The 20,164-nt window shown below is 37.3% G+C and overlaps 1 protein-coding gene across 1 annotated transcript in view; it reads left to right on the top strand.

Annotated features, from left to right (window-relative positions):
- The first annotated feature begins 4,681 nt into the window (after positions 1–4,681).
- The window catches only part of LOC132309079 (uncharacterized), a 52,220-nt gene continuing 36,737 nt past the window's right edge, over positions 4,682–20,164 (top strand). Inside the window, exon 1 of the mRNA XM_059807432.1 lies at positions 4,682–4,729. Coding sequence (XP_059663415.1) covers positions 4,682–4,729 — 48 coding nt within the window. The remainder of the gene's footprint in view (positions 4,730–20,164) is intronic.

The following is a 20,164-nucleotide window of genomic DNA, read 5'->3' as shown; positions in this document are numbered from 1 at the left end:
TATTTTCGATCGATCTCACATTAATCGATCTCACCTCACCAAGATGGATTGACCCCTTGTCCTTATCCTCAAAGAAATTCCATCTTCAATTGATCTAACTTTCTTCAGATCGATCGAAATTTTTTGATCTTATCCCTACCTACCACTTTTGTCTTTTTCCCAAAATATCCTAAAAATATCTCAGATTTGTCTTATTCCAAAAAGGATCTGGCCACAGTTCGATCGATCTGGCCTTAATTCGATGGATCTGGCCACAGTTCGATGGATCTCATCTGAATTCAATCGATCGAACCTCCTCAAGTCCGAAATAAAATAGAGTCCAACTCATTAAAAGATGGCTCGTTGTGCAATCATTGAAGGGACCCTAGTGCAGGAGACCTGACCATTGGATGTGACACTTGAGCTACCTATATAAGGATTTTGAGCCATTTTTACATCATATATCTTCATATCTCATATATCACATATCTTGGAGAAGAGGCTAGAGCTTAGAGAGACATACATTACTTTGGGAGTTCTTCCATTCTTCTAGGGTTTCCATAAAGAATAAGAGCATTTCTACCATGGAGATGGCCCTTGAGGGTTGGATGATTACATCAATAAGTGGCTAAACATCTTCTTGGGGCTAAAGTTAGCCCTAAGTATGCCATCTAGACCTTGATGTTTTGTATTTTGAGGGGATTTGTGTTGTAATCTTGTCTTGACATTTGATTTATATATGAATCTTATTCTTACATTGATTTATGTTGATTAACACTTCCAATTGATCATTTCATTCTATCCATATGTCTATGTATACTAAAGTAGATGTTCATGTGTTTATCTCTTGGTTTTGTGATATTGATGCATGTCTATGTGTATTGATGCTATGAATCTAGAGATTGTTAAGGCATAATGCTTAACTAGAATACTCTTGTGGTTTGTTTGATGGTTCATACTCATTTCTTGATGGATTGTGCCTCTACCTTAGTTTAATTAGTTTAATTTTCATGTCCTTAGCTTAGAAGTAATGTAGTTGTTTTACTTTCTTAGATGTGAGGACAATCCATACTTGTTGTTTGATGTTCCATACTTATGAATGCAAGTAGTATAATGCTCTAACTTGTTAGTGTGTTGATTGTGAGCTTAAAGGAAGGAATAATGGCTTAGTTTGATATATTGTGCTATTCACTAGGTTGTATAGACATTATATGCTTAATTAGTCAATCCATGCTTATTGATTCAATTAATCACACCTTTTTGTATTGCAACACATGTTTCCCCTCATTCATTACACATTAAGTGTCTAGAATGGTAATGTTTAGTGGTGACCTCTAGATCCCAAGACCTTTCTCTCTTGTTCTCTACCATTTTATTTACTTTAGTTGTTTAATATTGAATTTATTTATATTGTAGTCTAATTAACCAATCAAAACACCTTTTGATCACTCGACCTACTAATCCGACCTTGTTTCCATATTAACATAGCCCCCAATACCTTGGGACAATCCCTACTCACCCTAACTATATTAGTAGTTAGAGTTAGTAGTGGAACTTTATAAATTTCAACTTGGCCACACTTTTATTGCAACTTGTTGGTGTTAACACGACCTTAGGAAGAAGCACACCAAGTTTTGGCGCCGTTTTCGGGGATTGATTTGTGTAATACCCCTAATTTTAAAGGACAGTTCTGGATTTGTTTTAATTATTTATGTGCATTTTTAATATATTTATTTGCTTGTTTTAATTAATTAATTAATTATTTGCTTATTTGATTTACTTTACTTTAATTCAATTAAATTGTGTTTTATTTAATTAATTGCTTAATTTGTATTTTTGGTTTGTTACATTAATTTAAATGTATTTCTCAAAGTATAATTAATTACGTGCTTAGGTTTTCATTGTTTTGGTAATTAGGGTTTTATGTTTTTTACATCGTGTCTAGGATTGGAGTCAACATATAGTTGGTTTAGGATTTAATCTAGGGTTTCACGTAAAACCTATAAATATAAGCATACGTCTGCCAAGGGTTTGTTAATTCACGTAACAGAGTTATACAGAGGGCAGAGAAACAGAGAGGGAGCTTAAGTAATTTACAGAGAGAACCTTAGGAGATTACGGGAGGGATTCAAGGAGGAGTTCTGGATTTAACTAGGAGCGGTAGAGGTTGATAACAACAAGTCGACGTTGCCGGAGTATATAGAGACGACAGTTAGAGTTTTTAATTCAAACTCTCAAAGACAAGTCTCTTTTCTTCTCTCTCCCGTTAATTCGTGTTCTGTGCAGGCCTAGTTAAGACTCCAGGGATTAATCAAAGATTAAAAATAGATGAAACAAATGTTATGATTCATCTAATATGCATGTTTAAATCAGATTTTGGTTCCATTGAATTAATCTGTTTTAGTGTTGCTTAAAAGTTTTAACTGAAATCTTGTTGTGGATTGCTTTAAATCTGATTATGCTTGAGGATTAGTCTGCGACATTAAACAAACCCTTGAATTAGTAATTAACACAGTATTTAATTTCACAAAATTAATATGTTGTGGGTTGCTTAAAGTTTCAGACTAAGGTTCTGTGATCGTTGCTTCTAAACGTATGTTCCATGCATTCTATCATTGAATATCAGTGGTTCAATATATACCTAGGATTGAGATTGAACCTAGAATAAGAATTAAAACATAGTACAGAGGCTCTGTTAATCACTGGAGTGCTAAGGGAGGGAGAGCAGGCTCCCAAAATGCTTAGAGTCGGCTCCCAAAGAGTTGGAGCCGGCTCTAAGTGATTTAGAGCAGGCTCTAACTGTTTTAGAGCAGGCTCCAAGTGGTTTTGAGCAGGCTCAAAGTTTTTAAAGAGCCTGCTCCATCTTAAAACGCACAGAACTGAGTTTTAGGGACTTTTTGGCTGAAATTGGATTTTCTTAAATTATTTAAAGGCTACTAGATGTTGTAATTTAATGCTTAAGACTTATAAAAATGTTGGGAAGCATGATTACAAGTAGGAATTGAGAACGGAATTAATCTAAGATTAAACAGTGAACCCGTGGGTGGATGATTTGAAAATTAATTTCTATTGTCTACTATTTTTGGAATTTTATTTCTCTGCGAAATCTTAAATTGTGAGACATGTTTTCAGCTGTGATATAAGCATATAGTAGTTAAATATGTGTATGCTTAGTTGGAATTAACTGATGTTTAAAATCTGTCATACAATGCATCAGTTATGGTACTATATGGAGAAGTAAATTGTATAATTTTAATTTATCAATTTAAAGGACTGGAATTGGGATTCTAAAATTTTTATTGGATGCATAATTTAGTTATACACATGTTAAACTGTATTTATACAAATTTTGGAGTATGGTTGATTAGTATCAAATACTGTTTTCATCAACTATGTTAACTGAATGAGCTAAATGTACAGTATTTTCATTTATATAAAGAACTATAATGAGATGTCTAAATGTTATATTGGATGCATAAATTGGTTGTATACATTCTAAACTATATTTATGCTTATTCTGGGATGTGGTTAATAAATAATTATATTGTGTTATTAACTACGTAAACTGGAGGATGGTATGCACCGGTATGGGACGGTGTCATACTAGGTACGGATTAGTTCAGACACTAAGCCCTACCTAAATTTGGATTAAGGTATGGATTAATCATAAAGGTTAAGTCCATCACCTACTTGTGTTATATCAATTGAGAATTGAATGACCTACTATGGTTTCAGGATGGATTTGTTATACATATATCAGACCACTACACAGATGGGTGGTATTTTGTATTAGGAGGAGTACGGACTTTATATATATATTATATGGTGCCGTGGTATGAGCTTGAGTCTCATGACCATGGTTAGGGCGCGTATATTGCCTAGGATGGATAACTGGACATAGGTGTTGTTCCCTGGTAGGTCTAGGTACTCATGCCCGCCTTAGGGTGCGTATTTGCATGTTGCCTTCTATTCAGGCTGAGACAGACCTACTAGACTAGCGAGTGTCCTATAATGTGTACTATATACATATATGGACTACTCTAGCTATTATTGAGTCTTCCTAGGATGTATCTACATATCGGATTACTGTTGGATTGTAGTAGATCAGGACTTGCATGTGGGCCTGACCCACTCCTTTATTTTTCAGGTGTCGTCAGTTCCAGGGTTAGAGCTTGGACGTGCAGAGCAGATACAGATATTCATTCCTCCGATTATGTAGGAATCTTCTCTATGATAGTTTTGGATTTTATTTCTATTATTTCAATTTTAGTTTGAGAATTTTAATAAGGGGTCCAATGGATGGATTCCCGAGTTGTAAACTTATGGAGTTTTGGATTGTCGGATTTGATTAATTATGATTCAAGGATTTCCTTTTAGTTTCTTTCAGCTTATTAAACTTTATTTCTTAAATTCATTTTGTCATCTATGTTCGCATTACATATTAATTGTTCGATATCCCTCGGGTTTGGGCCTGGGCCTGATCAACCCGTGTCTCGGATCCGAGGGGTATCACAGTTGGTATCAAAGCACTCCATGTTCAAGTGTCTCTTGGATTCTATCGTATAAGACTTTCGCGTAGCTTTTTCTCTTGATTAGAACTTAAGTATTAAGATTCATTGTATTCTTTACGGTTCGGTTTAGTCGTGCTGATGTCTGTCTTTCTATGTTGACAGAATGGCTAATGCAAGAACTAAACGAAACAATGGGCAACGAAGGGAAGCGGCCCGTAGGCAGCATCAGGAGGATGAAGGTCAGTTCTATGAGGAGCAGGAGGAAGTTCAGTAGACTCGGGATCAGGGAGGAGATCCAGAGTTTCCTCTTCACCTCAATGACCTTATTGCTCGAGCTATAGAAGCAGGGGTAACGGCTGCACTTCAAAATCAGCCTCAGGTACAGCCGGCACCATTACCGGCATCGATACCAGTTCAGACTGATACTTAGGAGAAGGCTAGGAGTTCTTTCACAAAGGGGAGCCCACCTGAGTTCATAGGCTCCACCGATCTGAGAGCAGCTCACCAATGGAAACAGGACATCGAGCGACATCTTCGCTTGGTTCAGTGCACAGAGGTTCAGAAGCAGATGCTTGCTACCTTTAAGCTAGTTGGCGATGCACTACAATGGTGGGAGTCAGTTACCACCATAGAAGAGAGGATGGCTTTGACTTATGATGAGTTCAGTGCACACTTTGAAGAAAAGTATGTTCCTTATGTAGTCAGGGCAGCTATAAAGACTGAGTTTCTCAATCTGCAACAGGGAAGCATAACAGTGGCAGAGTATGAGCAGTGGTTCACACGCTTGTCTCTCTTTACACCGGAGGAAATGGATACAAAGAAAAAGAAGCGCAACAGTTTCATCAAGGGACTGATGTGGTCTATCAAGAGAGCTATTACAGGTAGTCTAACCTATACTACCTATGCTCAGGTGGTAGACGCTGCTCTATAGCAGTACCAGTTGACCGTGGATATCAGACAGGCCAAGGGTGAGAAGCGGGGTGACAGAGACTCTGCTAGTCAGTCAGCTGAGAAAAGGAATGGGAACGGTCACCGACAGAATGACAAAGGCAAGTTCCAGGGACAATAGCCTTGGAAGAAGCACAAGGGTGGATCAGATGCGCCCAGGGATGTGGCACCTGTTCAGCGACAGCAAAATGGGGGACCACAGGCAGGACAGGGTCAGCCACAGGCTAATCGACAAAGGAGGTCATTTGGTACTTTCCAGGGTAGTTGTTACACTTGTAGAGAGTATGGTCACACTTCCAGGCAGTGTCCTATAGTCAGACAGAAACAGGGACAGGGATAGTATGTGCAGCAGGGGCAGAGGGCGCCAGTGCCTTTACCAGCTCCACAGGTTCCACGGATTCAGGGACAGACTTATTCGGCTTTACCAGCGCCACCGCAGCCTCAAGGATAGGCACCGCAGCAGCTACATTATGGCAGGGTGTATAACCCTATGCCACAGGATATGCAGGCACCTCACGCTGTTGAGGGTAAGTTTCCTATACATGGTTTTCATGGACGTGTTTTATTTGATACGGGTGTTACACACTCATTTGTAGCTAGGACTTTTGTTGCTTTGTCTGGGATGACGACTCGGGTATGTAGTAGACCTCAGAGTATTTCTTCACCGTTGGGCGATATAGCCATTCTTCATGAGAGTGATGGGCCTGTGGTAGATATTGGCAGACTCAAGTTTCTAGCCAATCTATTGGCCCTGGACATGCACACTTATGATGTGATACTTGGGATGGATTGGTTGTCTCACTACCATGCCGAAGTTAATTATTTTGACAGGTCTATTGTGTTTACTCTACCTGGTCAGGACATGTATGTTGTCGCCATGCCGCGTTCTAGCGGAGTCAATATCACCTATTTGCTTCATATGGAGGAGGGAACGGAGGGGGGGACTACTGTATTATTGGATAGCATACCGATTGTACAGGATTTCCTAGATGTATTTTAGGAGATTCCAGGGTTGCCACCTAGTCGCAAGATCGATTTTGTGATAGACTTAGCTCCAGGCACGGCGCCTATTGCTAGGGCACCTTATAGGATAGCACCAGTGGAGATGCGCGAGCTAAGGGATCAGATTCAGCAGCTACTTAGCCAGGGTTTCATTGACCGGAGTACTTCACCCTGGGGAACACTAGTATTATTTGTGAAAAAGAAGGATGGTTCGCTCCGCCTGTGTATAGATTACAGGGAGTTGAACAAGGTTGTAATAACCCGGATTTTCACGGATAATTTTTTTTCCCGTTGTCTTTTCCTTTTTGGGTTCGGTTTTTCATCACTTGATGTCGTCTCGAGTGCTCTGGAATAATTTCTGAGACTCTTTTCCTTGGATTGACAACTTCCTTTGGGGATTGTGTCATTTCCATATTTTATTTTTCCGAACACTATTCATATTTTGTCTTTTTCTCGTTTATCCTTTTTCCTTTCACAACCTCACTTTTTGTGCTCGGATTTGATTCCGGTTTTGCATGCATTCATGATGTTTGATTTCCATGATAGTGGTATTGTAATGACCCGGTCATTTGCCTTCCTTTCCTTTTTCTTGAAATTTTACGAATGAATTTTTTTTTTTGTTTAATTTTCTTTTCTGAGCTCTATTTCGTGTCGCTTAGTGTCATCTTAAGTGCTCGGAATTGGTTCTTGAGACTCTTTTCCGTGGATTGACAACTTCCTTTGAGGACCGAGTCATTTCTGCATTTTCACTTTTCGGACACTATGCATCTTTCGTCCTTTTCCCTATTTCGTCTTTTTCCCTATTATGTCTTTTCCCCATTTGTCACATTGTTGGTACAACCTCACTTCTCATGCTCGGAGTTGGTTTTTGACTTCACGTGCCTTCATCTTGAGTGGTTTCCACGAAATACGTATCTTTACTTTTACAAGAAAGTACTCTGGTTGCTCCCGGTGTCATAGGGGCATGGATGCAAAGTTCTTTGAAATTATTTTCTTTCCTTGGGGTGTTTCTCATAAATATCTTTTGAAGATATTTTATTTCAGGGGTTTTTAAGAAAATATTTTTGGAAGATATTTTCATTCGGGCCATCAGTGCAGTTTTCACTTTTTGGAGGGGCCATTGTGCAATTAATGAAAGATATTGCAAAATGTCTTGTTTTGAGTCTGGATCCTCATATGGGATTCATTTTCACATTTTGTCGAGTTGTGTACTCTTGGAATTTCCTCCTGGTCGATGTTTTCCAGTTTCAGGGTTTCTAGCCCCGATTTTTGCTAAACTTGTTTTGGGCATAACTTTCTGCTCGGGACTCAGTTTTTGAGGCTGTTTCTTCCGTTATTCATATTTTATCATTTTAAATCTTTTTCATTCACAAAGTTTTGCCATTTGAGTGCGTCTGCTCAAATTTTAATTTTTCAGACCCGGCAGGGCCCATTCGGGGCACTTTTTGAGTTTTCTATAAAAGGGGGGTGAGATATTTCATTTTTCATCTTCTCCCCTCTTCATGCATGACCTGGAGCTCCCATGGCAGCCCAAGGGGTGCTGCCATCTTCTCTCTCCTCTTTTGGTTCACTTTTCCTTGATGGAAAGTCTTCGGCCTTAACGTTTGTTGTTCTCCTCGCCGTGCTCTACCTTTCCCCCTTATTAGAATTCAGTTTTGACCATTTCTTGAGTTTGGTTTTGAGGTCAAGTTATGATTTTGATGGGGCTTTCATAGGGGTTATGTTCACGGCGTTGTCCTCGACAAAACCTAGTAGTTTCATCGGATTCGGAGCCGTTCCATTTTGATGGCTTTTGAGATTTTCATCTCAAATTGAGGTAGGGGATGTTTTAGGTTTAAATTCTTGTTATATAGCATGCTTGTGATGCTTATACTACTTGTTTGCATGATTAAATATAAAATCTAGAGATTTTATTATTTATTTTTCTTGTACGGGATCTAATTTTCCTGGTTGCTCATGACTTGGTTTAAACATGTAGCATGATTTTATATTGCCCCTTGATATGCTCATTGTCGTGTATTAAAATTGGAACATTTGAATAAGTATTAAAGATTTTATTTAATATTTATCTTAGGTGAAAGATTAATTCACATGGCCTTAACTAGCTTAAAATCAATATGTGATAGCATATTAAATTAGGCATTTGCATGCTCTCCAACATAGTTGAATTTGAAAGTAATTGGAGGTGTTTTGAAAATTAGTAATTATTAATTAATTTGATTAATTAATTTGCTCCGAGTGCACTATTCACTCCATTTAAATTCCGACTTGATATTCTTGACTTACATGCCATATAGCTTCACATATGTTTGATTTAGAATATTCGGTTAGGTTTTCAAACCTTTCATTTAATTAAATTCCTTGTTTAAGATTTAATCCTCATGGTGATATACAACTTGGAATTGAATTGTGTGGCATGCTAGAAAATTAAGCTTTGGTGTGGTTGTTCACATATATTAAATTGGGATTAATTACATGAGAATTGCAACTTTTAATTTATATTTAACTTTAGTGAAAGGTTAAGTCACATGGTCTTAAATTGAATGAAATAAACTTGTAATGTGATATTACATTAGTCCTTGGCATATTCTCTAAGATATGTTAAATTGATAGCATTTGGTTAAGTTTGAAAATTTAGAGATTTTAATTAAAAGAATTAATTAAAATCTATTTTGTGGTCCCATTAGCTTAATTAAGATTTTAACTTGATATTTGTATTGGCCATGACTTGTTTAGTAGTATATATATTAATTGTGGACCATTTGAAGTTGTTTTAGAACCTTGGTAATTTAAATAGCATGATTTAATTAGAGTTCTACTTTGTTGTTCCAATAACCTAATTGAGTTTTAGAATAGATATAGGTGATAACCATGCCATGTTCTTTAATATGTATTAATTTGAGGTTATTTGGAATTGAATTAGAATCTAGGGGATTTAATTATTTTTATTTAATTAAATTCTATCGAATTGAGCCATGGATTTAATTGTGTTCGAAAGTCGTTTCTATATCAAAATCATGGACTTGGACTTGTTGTATATTCATTTGGTTATGTTTTGAACATTGGATAACATAGTTGCTATGTTTGTATTCATGAGAATATGTTTTCCTTATTGAATATATTGTTGCCTTGTATAATGATTTGCACACTTCGTGTTTAACATCTTTCATGCATAGCGTGTAACGAATCGCACACTGAAGATTCGACTTTCATCATATCATATTAGTTGTGGATTTAGAGCATGTATTGTATAGGTTTCCAAATTTGGTTGTGCTTAGTAGATAGCTGATTATCTTGCATATTTCTGTTGATATATGCATTGTTGCACAACTTGTTAATTTTGGAAACTTGGGGATGTCGTTGTTTGACTATGACTAGGACGTGGTTCTAGTACGGGGGATAGTCCCTCTATATATAGTCTACTACGCACATAAGGAGGTTACCCATGGGCTAGTAACCCTAAAGTAACTATGTTGTCGGTCTAATCCGGCGTGACGTCCGAGTATCCACTTTGTTTGATTTCGCATTTCATTTTCAAGTTGATAACTAGATGATGTTGTAACTTGTTGTTTCTTATTTGTCATTCCATTTTAAGTTACAGGATGTTAACTTTGCGAAATTATGCTTTATGCGTTGTATTGGAAGTTCCAATGTTGGTTAAATTGCATCGATATTGAAAATCATGTTTTAACATTCTAATAAAGCTTAGGATTGATCCTATTGATTCATTTATAACATAGACGTTAGGTGGCATGAACCACTACTTTTATTTTGTGCTTTAGATTCTAAGTTGATGGCTCTGAGAACTTAAACCTTGTTGCATTGTATAACATGCTCTTTTGTTGTTGAATTGCATGAATAATGTGATTCATATTAACTTGTATTCAAATATGCTTTTGTCATATTGTATGGATTACTCTAAACCTAGTTCAATTGTATTGAAAATGCAATTCATGTTAATCTATGCTCAAGCATTCTTTTTGTCGTGTTCTTTGGATTATCCCAACCATGATTCATTTCATACACGTATATATATCATGATTCTTGTTGCTTAGACTCTAAGGTAGCTTAGGATGCTCCCCGAGTCTCACTTGGACATAGACGTTAGGTGGCATGAGCCCCTTTAACATGTTTCACCTTAAGGTGATAAATTTGTAAAATGTTAGGTTGATGCATGCTCATCTCCTACGAGTAGCTTTATGTTACTCACCCCTACGATACTGGGGCATATTTCAGGTACGAAGACTTGGTTCTTGAAGCCTAGCATTCCTTGGATGTCGTGTAGCTTTTAAGTTTCCATTTCATGCAAATGTTAGCATGAAATGTCATTTTGTAGACTTATATGTCAAAATATGTATATTTGATTCCATGTATGTAATGTGTACTTAAGTACACTCCTTTCAATGTATTTGATATGTATGAGATGAGGCCGGAGGCCAATGACATGTATATTGTATTTTATGCAACTTTTTAACTTCATGAAATATTGTGAAAATCTTGAAAAATCGCAAGTCATTCCTTCACCGCGGTTGCATCGGGTGTGGGAATTCCATTTTCATTCTTTTATAGGGTCTTATTAATCTTGTATGAAGCGTGGCCAAGGGCCAAACAGTCATTTGATCCCGTTTTGCATTTTTGGATTCCATGTTTTCCATTCCAAGTCCATTTTTGCCTTTTTGCCCGTTGGGGGGTTGGATTTTGCATCGGCTATATTTTTAAGCCATGGACCATTGTAACGCATCTAAATAGGTAAGTTACGTTTGTGTGCATAGTCGTTTCCGGGAAAAACCTCATCGTTTGTGTTTTGAGCCTCTTGTGAATTCATTTCGCATTTTTTTTGCATATTCTGATCTAGGGGCATTATGGACCTTTCACCTCAGTTTTATTTTCTTCTTTTGACATGGTCGCTTAGAAAATGTGTTTTCTAGGCAAAATTTGTTTCAAAGTTGTGGGTCAAAACTGTTTCAATAGGGAAAATATTTTGTTAAACTAAATTGATATTATCAAATTACAGTGTTTAAGATTTCATTGGGCTTTGGATTCGTTCAATTTGGATTAGAATTGAATTTTTTATGAATTTCCCAAATTGAAGGTAACAAGCTGAAATATCTGTCTTGCGGACCAAAAATTTAGGGCGATTTCATTTCGGTGGTAATTGGGATTTTCATTCAATTGAGGTAGGAAATGTTTTAGGATTTATATGTATTGTATTGAGTGTTTCTCATGATTATACAACTTATATGTATGCCTTGTATCAAATTTAGAAAGTTAGTAATTTTTATTTCTTTGTATAAGATTTAAAATTCATGATGATATATAACTTTGATTTGAATTGTGGTATGCTAGAAAATCATGTTTTAATATGTTTGTTAACATATATTAAATTGGTATTGATTGAATAAAAATTACATATTTTATTTAATATTTATCTTTTGTGAAAGATTAAATCCCATGGTCGTACCTTGCATGAAATTGACTTGTGATATGCTTTTAAATTATATCTTGGCATGTTGTTTAACATACTTTAATTTGAGAGCATTTGGACAAGTATGAAAATCTAGAGATTTTAATTAAAATGATTAATTAAAATCTAATTAAGGGTTCCATTGGCCTAATTAAGTGTTTAACTTGATATTTGTGATAACTATGACTTATGTTCTAGCATATGTTAATTTGGAGCCATTTGATGTTATTTTAGAAGTTAGGAATTGATTATCATGATTTAATTAAATTCCACTTTATTGTTCTTATGGCCTAATCGAGTTTTGATGTGGTGTATGTAATGACCATGCTATATTGTTTATCATGTATTAATTGGAGGTCATTTGATTGAGATTTGAATCCTAGGGAATTTAATTAGTTTACAAATTAAATTTTGTTTCTATGGTATTATTGATTAACTCATGTATTTGACATTGATAGTATGTTTAAAGCATGACTTTTGACTTATAATGAATTTATGAGTTTCTGTTTTCAATAGTGGATTATATTGTTACAGCGTGTAACGAATCGCACTTCAAAGATTCGACATTATCATCCTATAGTAGTTGTGGATTTAGAGCATGTGTTATGTGGATACAATCTACTTGTGCATGGAAGGTGACTTAGTGCATTATATAAATTACGTATAAGTTGTGAACTTATTTGATTATTTTGGAGTCTTGGGACATTGTTACTGTGATATGGCTAAAGTTCGGCTTTAGTTCGGGAGGTATGAGTTCTCCCCAATTGAGATAGTGCACACTAGGATGGTCTTCCTAGCGGGTTAATGCCCGGAATAACCAATTTGTTCTTGGTTTAGTCCGAGACGTGATGTGACGGCCCAAGGTTTTTCAACCCTGTGCGTCAATGGTGAACCGGAAGATGACCCGATAACGGATCCGAATTGCGGAAGCAAAAGATGAAATGACATCCCTAGGAACACAACATGTTTCTAGGACACCAAAGAGACCATCAATGAGATCATGGAACCCAAAGAAAACAAATCGGAAACAAGATCTCAAAAATGGACAAAAGGAACCCAAGGTTAAAATGGTCATTTCCATCCTAAAAGTGAGTACTACCAACCACACCGTTGGAAAGACAACGAAAAATTAATGAATTTAGACTCAAGAATCACTTGATTCGGAGTTCGGACGGCAAAGATATCAAGCCTTGAAGTCGACGGAAGAAAAACCCTATCCCGGTTCGAGCCAAAAACCGACACCCCTCCATTAAAACCTGAATAACTTGAGCTACCAAAGGAATCTGAAACTCTAATTGGTACCATTGGAAATCTTATTTCGATGTGGTCAATTTAGACTGAAGAACGGACCAATTTGGAGTTAAAACGAGGGAGATATGACAATTTGAAGTTGGAGGTGCAGTGCTGAACCAAGCCACAAAAACACTCTATGAACAGTACTTTGAGCGCTCGAACTAGGACTTCGAGCGCTCAAACAGTACCTGCTCGAGGCCAAAACTTTCTGCCCAAACTTCGAGCGCTCGAACTCCCCTTTAGAGCGCTCGAACTCCTGTAGCTGCACCTGAAATGCAACCTTAAAATGCCATTTTGAGGACTTTCTAGGCCTTTTTTTGAAAAAAGTTGTGAAGTAACCCCCCTTAAAATCATGTTTTCTGGTCAACCATGTCAAGACCAACATTTTTTTTCAAGTGAAATACCAAAAATGCCCTTGAGGTCTCATTTAGCAAAAATATGTAAATGAATGCTACTCTAAGTGTTCATTTCTTCAAGAATGGTGTTGTGTGCCAAAGTGAATATGCACACATATGTAAAATGAGTAAATACACATGTTCCAATAGCTCATGGTCATATAACATGTCATATACAAATACAACCTGTCAAACCTCAAATTCTCATCATTTCATAAGACAACTATGGGATTAAACTAGCATACATGTGATATAAATGTACATGGCACTTGGCCTCATGTTATGCTTACAAAATAGACATCTTCAAGTGTTCTTAGATATACATTACACATCAAGGAAGCCATCTTAGCTTCTATAATACCATACATCCATGGTATACAAAATTAACATCCAAAAAGGAAGGCATGCTAAACAAGTGCATGTCAATATACAAAAATGCTTCAAATAACTTAAAATCTTCTAAGGATGATGAGCATCCATGAACATGGTCTCTTTACCTGAAAAACAACCCAAACCACTAGGGTGAGTAATCAAGTTACTCGTAGGAGAAGCATATGCGTATACCCTAAAGTTTCAATATCATTGCAAGATTAATATAGACGAATACAAAGGAGCATTCCACTTAACGTCTATGTTCAAGGTGTTCTAAGGGATCATCTTAAGCTAACTTAAATGTTTCTTAGCAACACAATATCAAAATGGATGTACTTAGCAACATCAAACTGCATATAACAAAATTTACAAGTTACAAATAGCATTGATTGTCAACTTGGAAATGAATGCGAAATCAAAAAAAAGTAGAATCCTTGGACACCTAAGCTCGGAATTCTGTCGAGACCTCAACAGTTATTCCTGGCATTAACCCACAGGGAAGACCACCCTAAGTGCGCACTATCTCGATTGGGGAGAACTCATACCTCCCGCACTAGAGCCAAACTCTAGCCATGTTACTAGTAACCATGTCCCAAGAGAATCCAAAGTATATATATCAAGTTTAAAACTTATATATAGATAACAAGGCATATAAACCACCTTCCATGCACAAGTACTTTGAAACCATACAAACCATGTCTTAGGGTTCCAAGTCTAGAATGACATGATAGATAACAAGTTCTTAACATGATATTATGCACAAAACAATATCATTAACTTATCAATTTAAGCATGCCTCAACAATAAGCCATATATACTAAATGTTTGCATTTTAGCAAATAGCTTCTAAAACAATCATGATTATCAATAGTAATATACTAGAATGTAGGATTTCCATCACAATAGCATAGTAACTCAAATCATTAAGAATTCTATACAACTTCAACAATCCTACTCAAGATATATACACAATATACATGCTTGATCAATGAAATCCTAAGTCAATCATAAGGATTTCCTATAGTATGCAATACTACAATTCTAAAAGCATGTATACAATATATATTAAACCCCAAAGGATTTCAAAACACTTAGAAAATAAACATACTACCACCCCTACCTCAATAGAGAATTGTATCTCTATAATCCAAGCTACCAAGCACAAAATGAAAAACAAGCTTAGGGTTCTTGAAGAGGAGAATGGGAGGAAACTTTTCTCTCCCAAGGTTTTTAGTCTAAGGTGTATGGAAGTGAGCCAAATTGAAGGGGTAAGCTATGAACTAAGCTTTCCTTCAATGGTGGATTTGTTAGGGTTCATGTGAGATAATGAAATGAAGAAGTAAAGTGTAAAAATGGTGAGTGGAAGGGCTAGAGATCTTCCACTCACTATGTGCTCTTGCACTACCTCTCACACACACACAATGCAAGACTACATCATGGCCTTACACTTATCACTAATCCAATGCCTCTTCCAAGACTTAATCCTAAGCTTACACTTGTCAACAATCCAATGCCTCTTCCAAGACTTAATCCTAAGCTTACACTTGTCAACAATCCAATGGTTACATGTGCACCAATCTAAGGCCAACACATGGATGAATCTCCACCCACCAAATGTTAAGAGGTCATGGTGCCAAGTCTCTTCACCTAAATGCCAACAAATGGCTCCATGAGAGTGTGACACTTGTCACACTTTCCAAAAATTACAAAATGGTCCTTTTTCAAAATATCTTCTAAAATAAATTGCAAAAAGGTCCCCCAAACGAAAAATAATAATTTTGCATAATACACTAAAATCCCAAAAGTTATGTATAATTACACTAAAGTAAGCATTCATGCCCTTTATGAAAAATAAAAGCAACTAGCATGCTTTTCAACAAAAGTGAAAATACCAATGTCATGAAAATCAAGTATCATGAATGCATGCAAAACCGGAATCAAATCCGAACACCCGAAGTGAGGTTAAGCGAGGAAAAACGATAAACGAGTAAAAGACGAAAAAAAGAAAATCACCAAAAATGAAAAAGGAGGAAATAGTCCGGGTCATTACACGTGATGTCCAAGTCTTCCACTATTTGTTTTTGCATTCAATTCCAAGTTATCAATCATGTTTATATTGTGACTATGGTTTTGGCTATTGGCGATTTGATGTTGTTAAGTACATCAATACTAAATTGCTATATTTAGTTGATTTAGCATTTAGATTTCAAGTTGATAACTTTGAGAATCTATATCTAGTTGCTTTGTGTAAGCATATTTCTATCTGGTTGCTTTGTGTAAGAATGTTTCTAACTAGTTGTTTTGTGTAAGCACGTTATATCTTGTTGCTATGTATAGCATGCTCTTGTGTTGTTGAAATTGCATAAAGGATGTGTTTTATGCTAGAAATGATCTTAGGTAGCTAGGATGCTCCCTGAGTCTCACCTTTGACATAGACGTTAGGTGGAATGAACCACAATGATTAAATTATGTACACTTGTAAAACGTAGGTCGGTGCATGCTCATTTCCTATAAGTAGCTTTATGTTACTCACCCCTACGATACTGGGGCATGTTTCAGGTACAGGATACAAGATTGGAGATTGCAATTGCTTGGGTGGTTTGCTGAGTTGAGCTTCTTTAGAAACATTCTTGTTCACATGCAAGTGTTAGCATGTTCATGATTTGTCTATGAAATGTAATTTTTCTAACTTGGAGGTCTGACATGTCAAATGTTGTAAATGACTTGTAATAAGGCCATGAGCCATTGTAGCATGTTTAAAATACCATTTTACACTTGCGTGTATGTTCACATCATTACACAATAGCATATAATGCAATTTGGTCATGCCATGGGGAGTCATTTTGATGCCTTAGGGATAACGTACATCTCTAGTGGCTACTTAGTTTCCTTCGTTTCCATATTTCGGATCCGTTATCGGGTCATTCTTTTGGTTCATCACAGGACACACTGGGTTGAAAAATCTAGGGTCGTCACAAAGGTTACGATTCATAACAAGTACCCTTTACCTAGGATTGATGATTTGTTTGATCAGTTAAGGGGAGCCACGTACTTCTCCAAGATTGATCGGCGTTCTGGTTATCATCAGCTGAGAGTTAGGGAGTAGGATGTTCCTAAGACCGCGTTTCTCACGAGATATAGTTCTTATGAGTTCCGTGTCATGCCGTTTGGGACAACTAACGCACCAGCAGTGTTCATGGACTTAATGAACAGGGTCTTCAGAGCTTATTTGGATCAGTTTGTCATTGTTTTCATTGATGATATCTTGATCTATTCTAGGTCTGAGGACGATCATGCGAGACATCTTCTGATGGTGTTGTAAACACTTCGTGAGCACCAGTTGTATGCCAAGTTTGAGAAATGTGAATTTTGGTAGCGGGAAGTGAAGTTTCTGGGTCACGTGGTGTCAGAAAAAGGAATAGCGGTGGATCCAGCCAAGGTTTCCGCAGTGGTTGAGTGGGGACAGCCTACATCACCTACTGAGATTTGGAGTTTTCTCGATCTGGCAGGGTCTTACAGGAGATTCATCCAGGGGTTCTTAAAGATAGCAGGACCACTCACTCATCTGACTAAGAAGGGTGTACGGTTCGTGTGTGATGAACATTGTCAGAAAGCTTTTGATGAGCTGAAGACTAAGTTGACTTCTGCACTGGTTTTGTCTACCCCACAGAGAGGGATAGAGTATCTAGTCTACACGGATGCTTCATTGCAGGGTCTTGGATGTGTTTTGATGCAGGAGGAGCGATCGATTTCGTGTGGATCTCGGAAGCTTAAGTCTCATGAGCTTCATTATCCAACACATGATTTGGAGTTAGCAGCTGTGGTCTTTGCTTTACGTATATGGAGGCATTATTTGTTGGGTGAGTCCTTCAGATTATTCAACGATCACAAGAGTTTGCAGTATTTGTTCATTCAGTGGGAGTTAAATATGAGACAGCGCAGATGGTTGGAGTTTGTGAAAGACTATCACTTCTCTATACAGTACCATCCAGGGAAAGCGAATGTGGTGGCGAATGCACTCAATCACCGACCTGTTGGTAGTCTTTCTGCCTTATTCACCACTGAGTGGAATGCTTTAAAGAATGTAGATGCGTTATCGGATGCTTTTATAGCTTGCATGGTGGTTACACCTTCCTTCATTCGCAAGGTATTATAAGCATAACTCACCGATCAGCAGTGTATCGACAAAGTTGCAGAGATAGCTTCTGGGGAGGTTCTATTTTATCATGTTGGGACTGACGGAGGTTTGAGGTACAAGGGACATTTAGTGGTACCTTCTGCTAATGATTTGAGGAAGGATGTGATGACTGAGACTCACCACTCTGAGTTCTCTATTCATCCAGGCAGAGACAAGATGTATCAGGATATGAAGCGGCAGTTTTGGTGGGCAGGTATGAAGAGGGACATTGCTCTATTTGTTTCTCAGTGTAGTACTTGTCAGATGGTTAAGATTGATTATCAGAGGCCGCCAAGAGCTCTACAACCACTACCGATACCGGAGTGGAAATGGGAGAGCATTTTTATGGACTTTGTGGAGGGATTGCCCACTTCTTTCAAGGGTCACAATTCCATTTGGGTCATCGTGGATAAGTTGACCAAATTAGCTCATTTCCTACCTATTCGCACTGACTTCACTTCGGAGCAGTTGGCAAGGCTTTACATTACAGAGATTGTAAAGCTACATGGTATTCCGCTGTCTATTATTTCAGACCGGGATTCGAGCTTTGTGTCTGGATTTTGGAAGAGTTTTTAGCAAGCCTTGGGTACAGAGTTGCACCTTAGTACTGCTTATCATCCTCAGACTGATGGACAAACTGAGCGGGTGAATAAGATTATGGAGGATATGCTTCGGTCGTGTGTTCTTGATTTCAAGGGCCACTGGGAGGATTACTTACCGCTTGTAGATTTTACTTATAACAATAGTTTCCAAAAGACTAATGGGATGGCACCATTTGAGGCGTTATACGGCTGACCGTGTCGATCGTTTGTTTGTTGGATGGAGGTTGGAGAGAGCCGATTCTTGGGTCTTGAGTTCATCAAGGATACTTTTGAGAAAATAGCTCTTATTAAGGATCGCGTGCGTACTGCTCAGAGTAGGCAGAAGAGTTATGCTGATCGGCGTACTCGTGCTTTGGAGTTTAGGGTTGGAGATCAGGTTCTACTCAAAGTGTCACCTATGAAAGGTGTCATGCGCTTTGGGAAAAAAGGGAAATTATCACCGCGGTTTGTCAGTCCATTTATGATTACGGATCGTGTTGGAGCTGTTGCTTATCGGTTGGCACTTCCGGATAACTTGGATCGTGTCCATAATGTGTTCCATGTTTCCATGTTGTGGAAATTTTTGCGAGATGAGAATCGGTATCAGCATATCGACGTTGGGGAGATTGAGTTACAGCCGGATGCAACTTATTTGGAGCCGCCGTGTCGTATTGTAGACCAACAGGATCAGATTCTTCGTAATAAGGTTATTCCTTTGGTACATGTTCAGTGGAGTCATCACAACGAGGCTGAGTCCACTTGGGAATGGGAGGATGTCATTCGCTCGCAGTTTCCTGAATTATGGGATAAAGGTAAGAGCAAATTCCAAGGACGGAATTCCTTTTGTTAGGGGGGAAGAATGTAATACCCCTAATTTTAAAGGACAGTTCTGGATTTGTTTTAATTATTTATGTGCATTTTTAATATATTTATTTGCTTGTTTTAATTAATTAATTAATTATTTGCTTATTTGATTTACTTTATTTTAATTCAATTAAATTGTGTTTTATTTAATTAATTGCTTAATTTGTATTTTTGGTTTGTTACATTAATTTAAATGTATTTCTCAAAGTATAATTAATTACGTGCTTAGGTTTTCACTGTTTTGGTAATTAGGGTTTTATGTTTTTTACATCGTGTCTAGGATTGGAGCCGACATATAGTTGGTTTAGGATTTAATCTAAGGTTTCACGTAAAACCTATAAATATAAGCATACGTCTGCCAAGGGTTTGTTAATTCACGTAATAGAGTCATACAGAGAGTTGTGAGGGCAGATAAACAGAGAGGGAGCTTAAGTAATTTACAGAGAGAACCTTAGGAGATTAAGGGAGGGATTCAAGGAGGAGTTCTGGATTTAACTAGGAGCGGTAGAGGTTGATAACAACAAGTTGATTTTGCCGGAGTTTATAGAGACGACAGTTAGAGTTTTTAATTCAAACTC

This window comes from Cornus florida, unplaced genomic scaffold (genome assembly GCF_030987335.1).
Source record: "Cornus florida cultivar Cherokee Brave unplaced genomic scaffold, ASM3098733v1 CherokeeBrave_3.0.0_Hap2_Chr05, whole genome shotgun sequence".
Taxonomy (NCBI): Eukaryota; Viridiplantae; Streptophyta; class Magnoliopsida; order Cornales; family Cornaceae; genus Cornus; species Cornus florida.
This window is presented reverse-complemented; position numbering and strand designations above follow the sequence as displayed.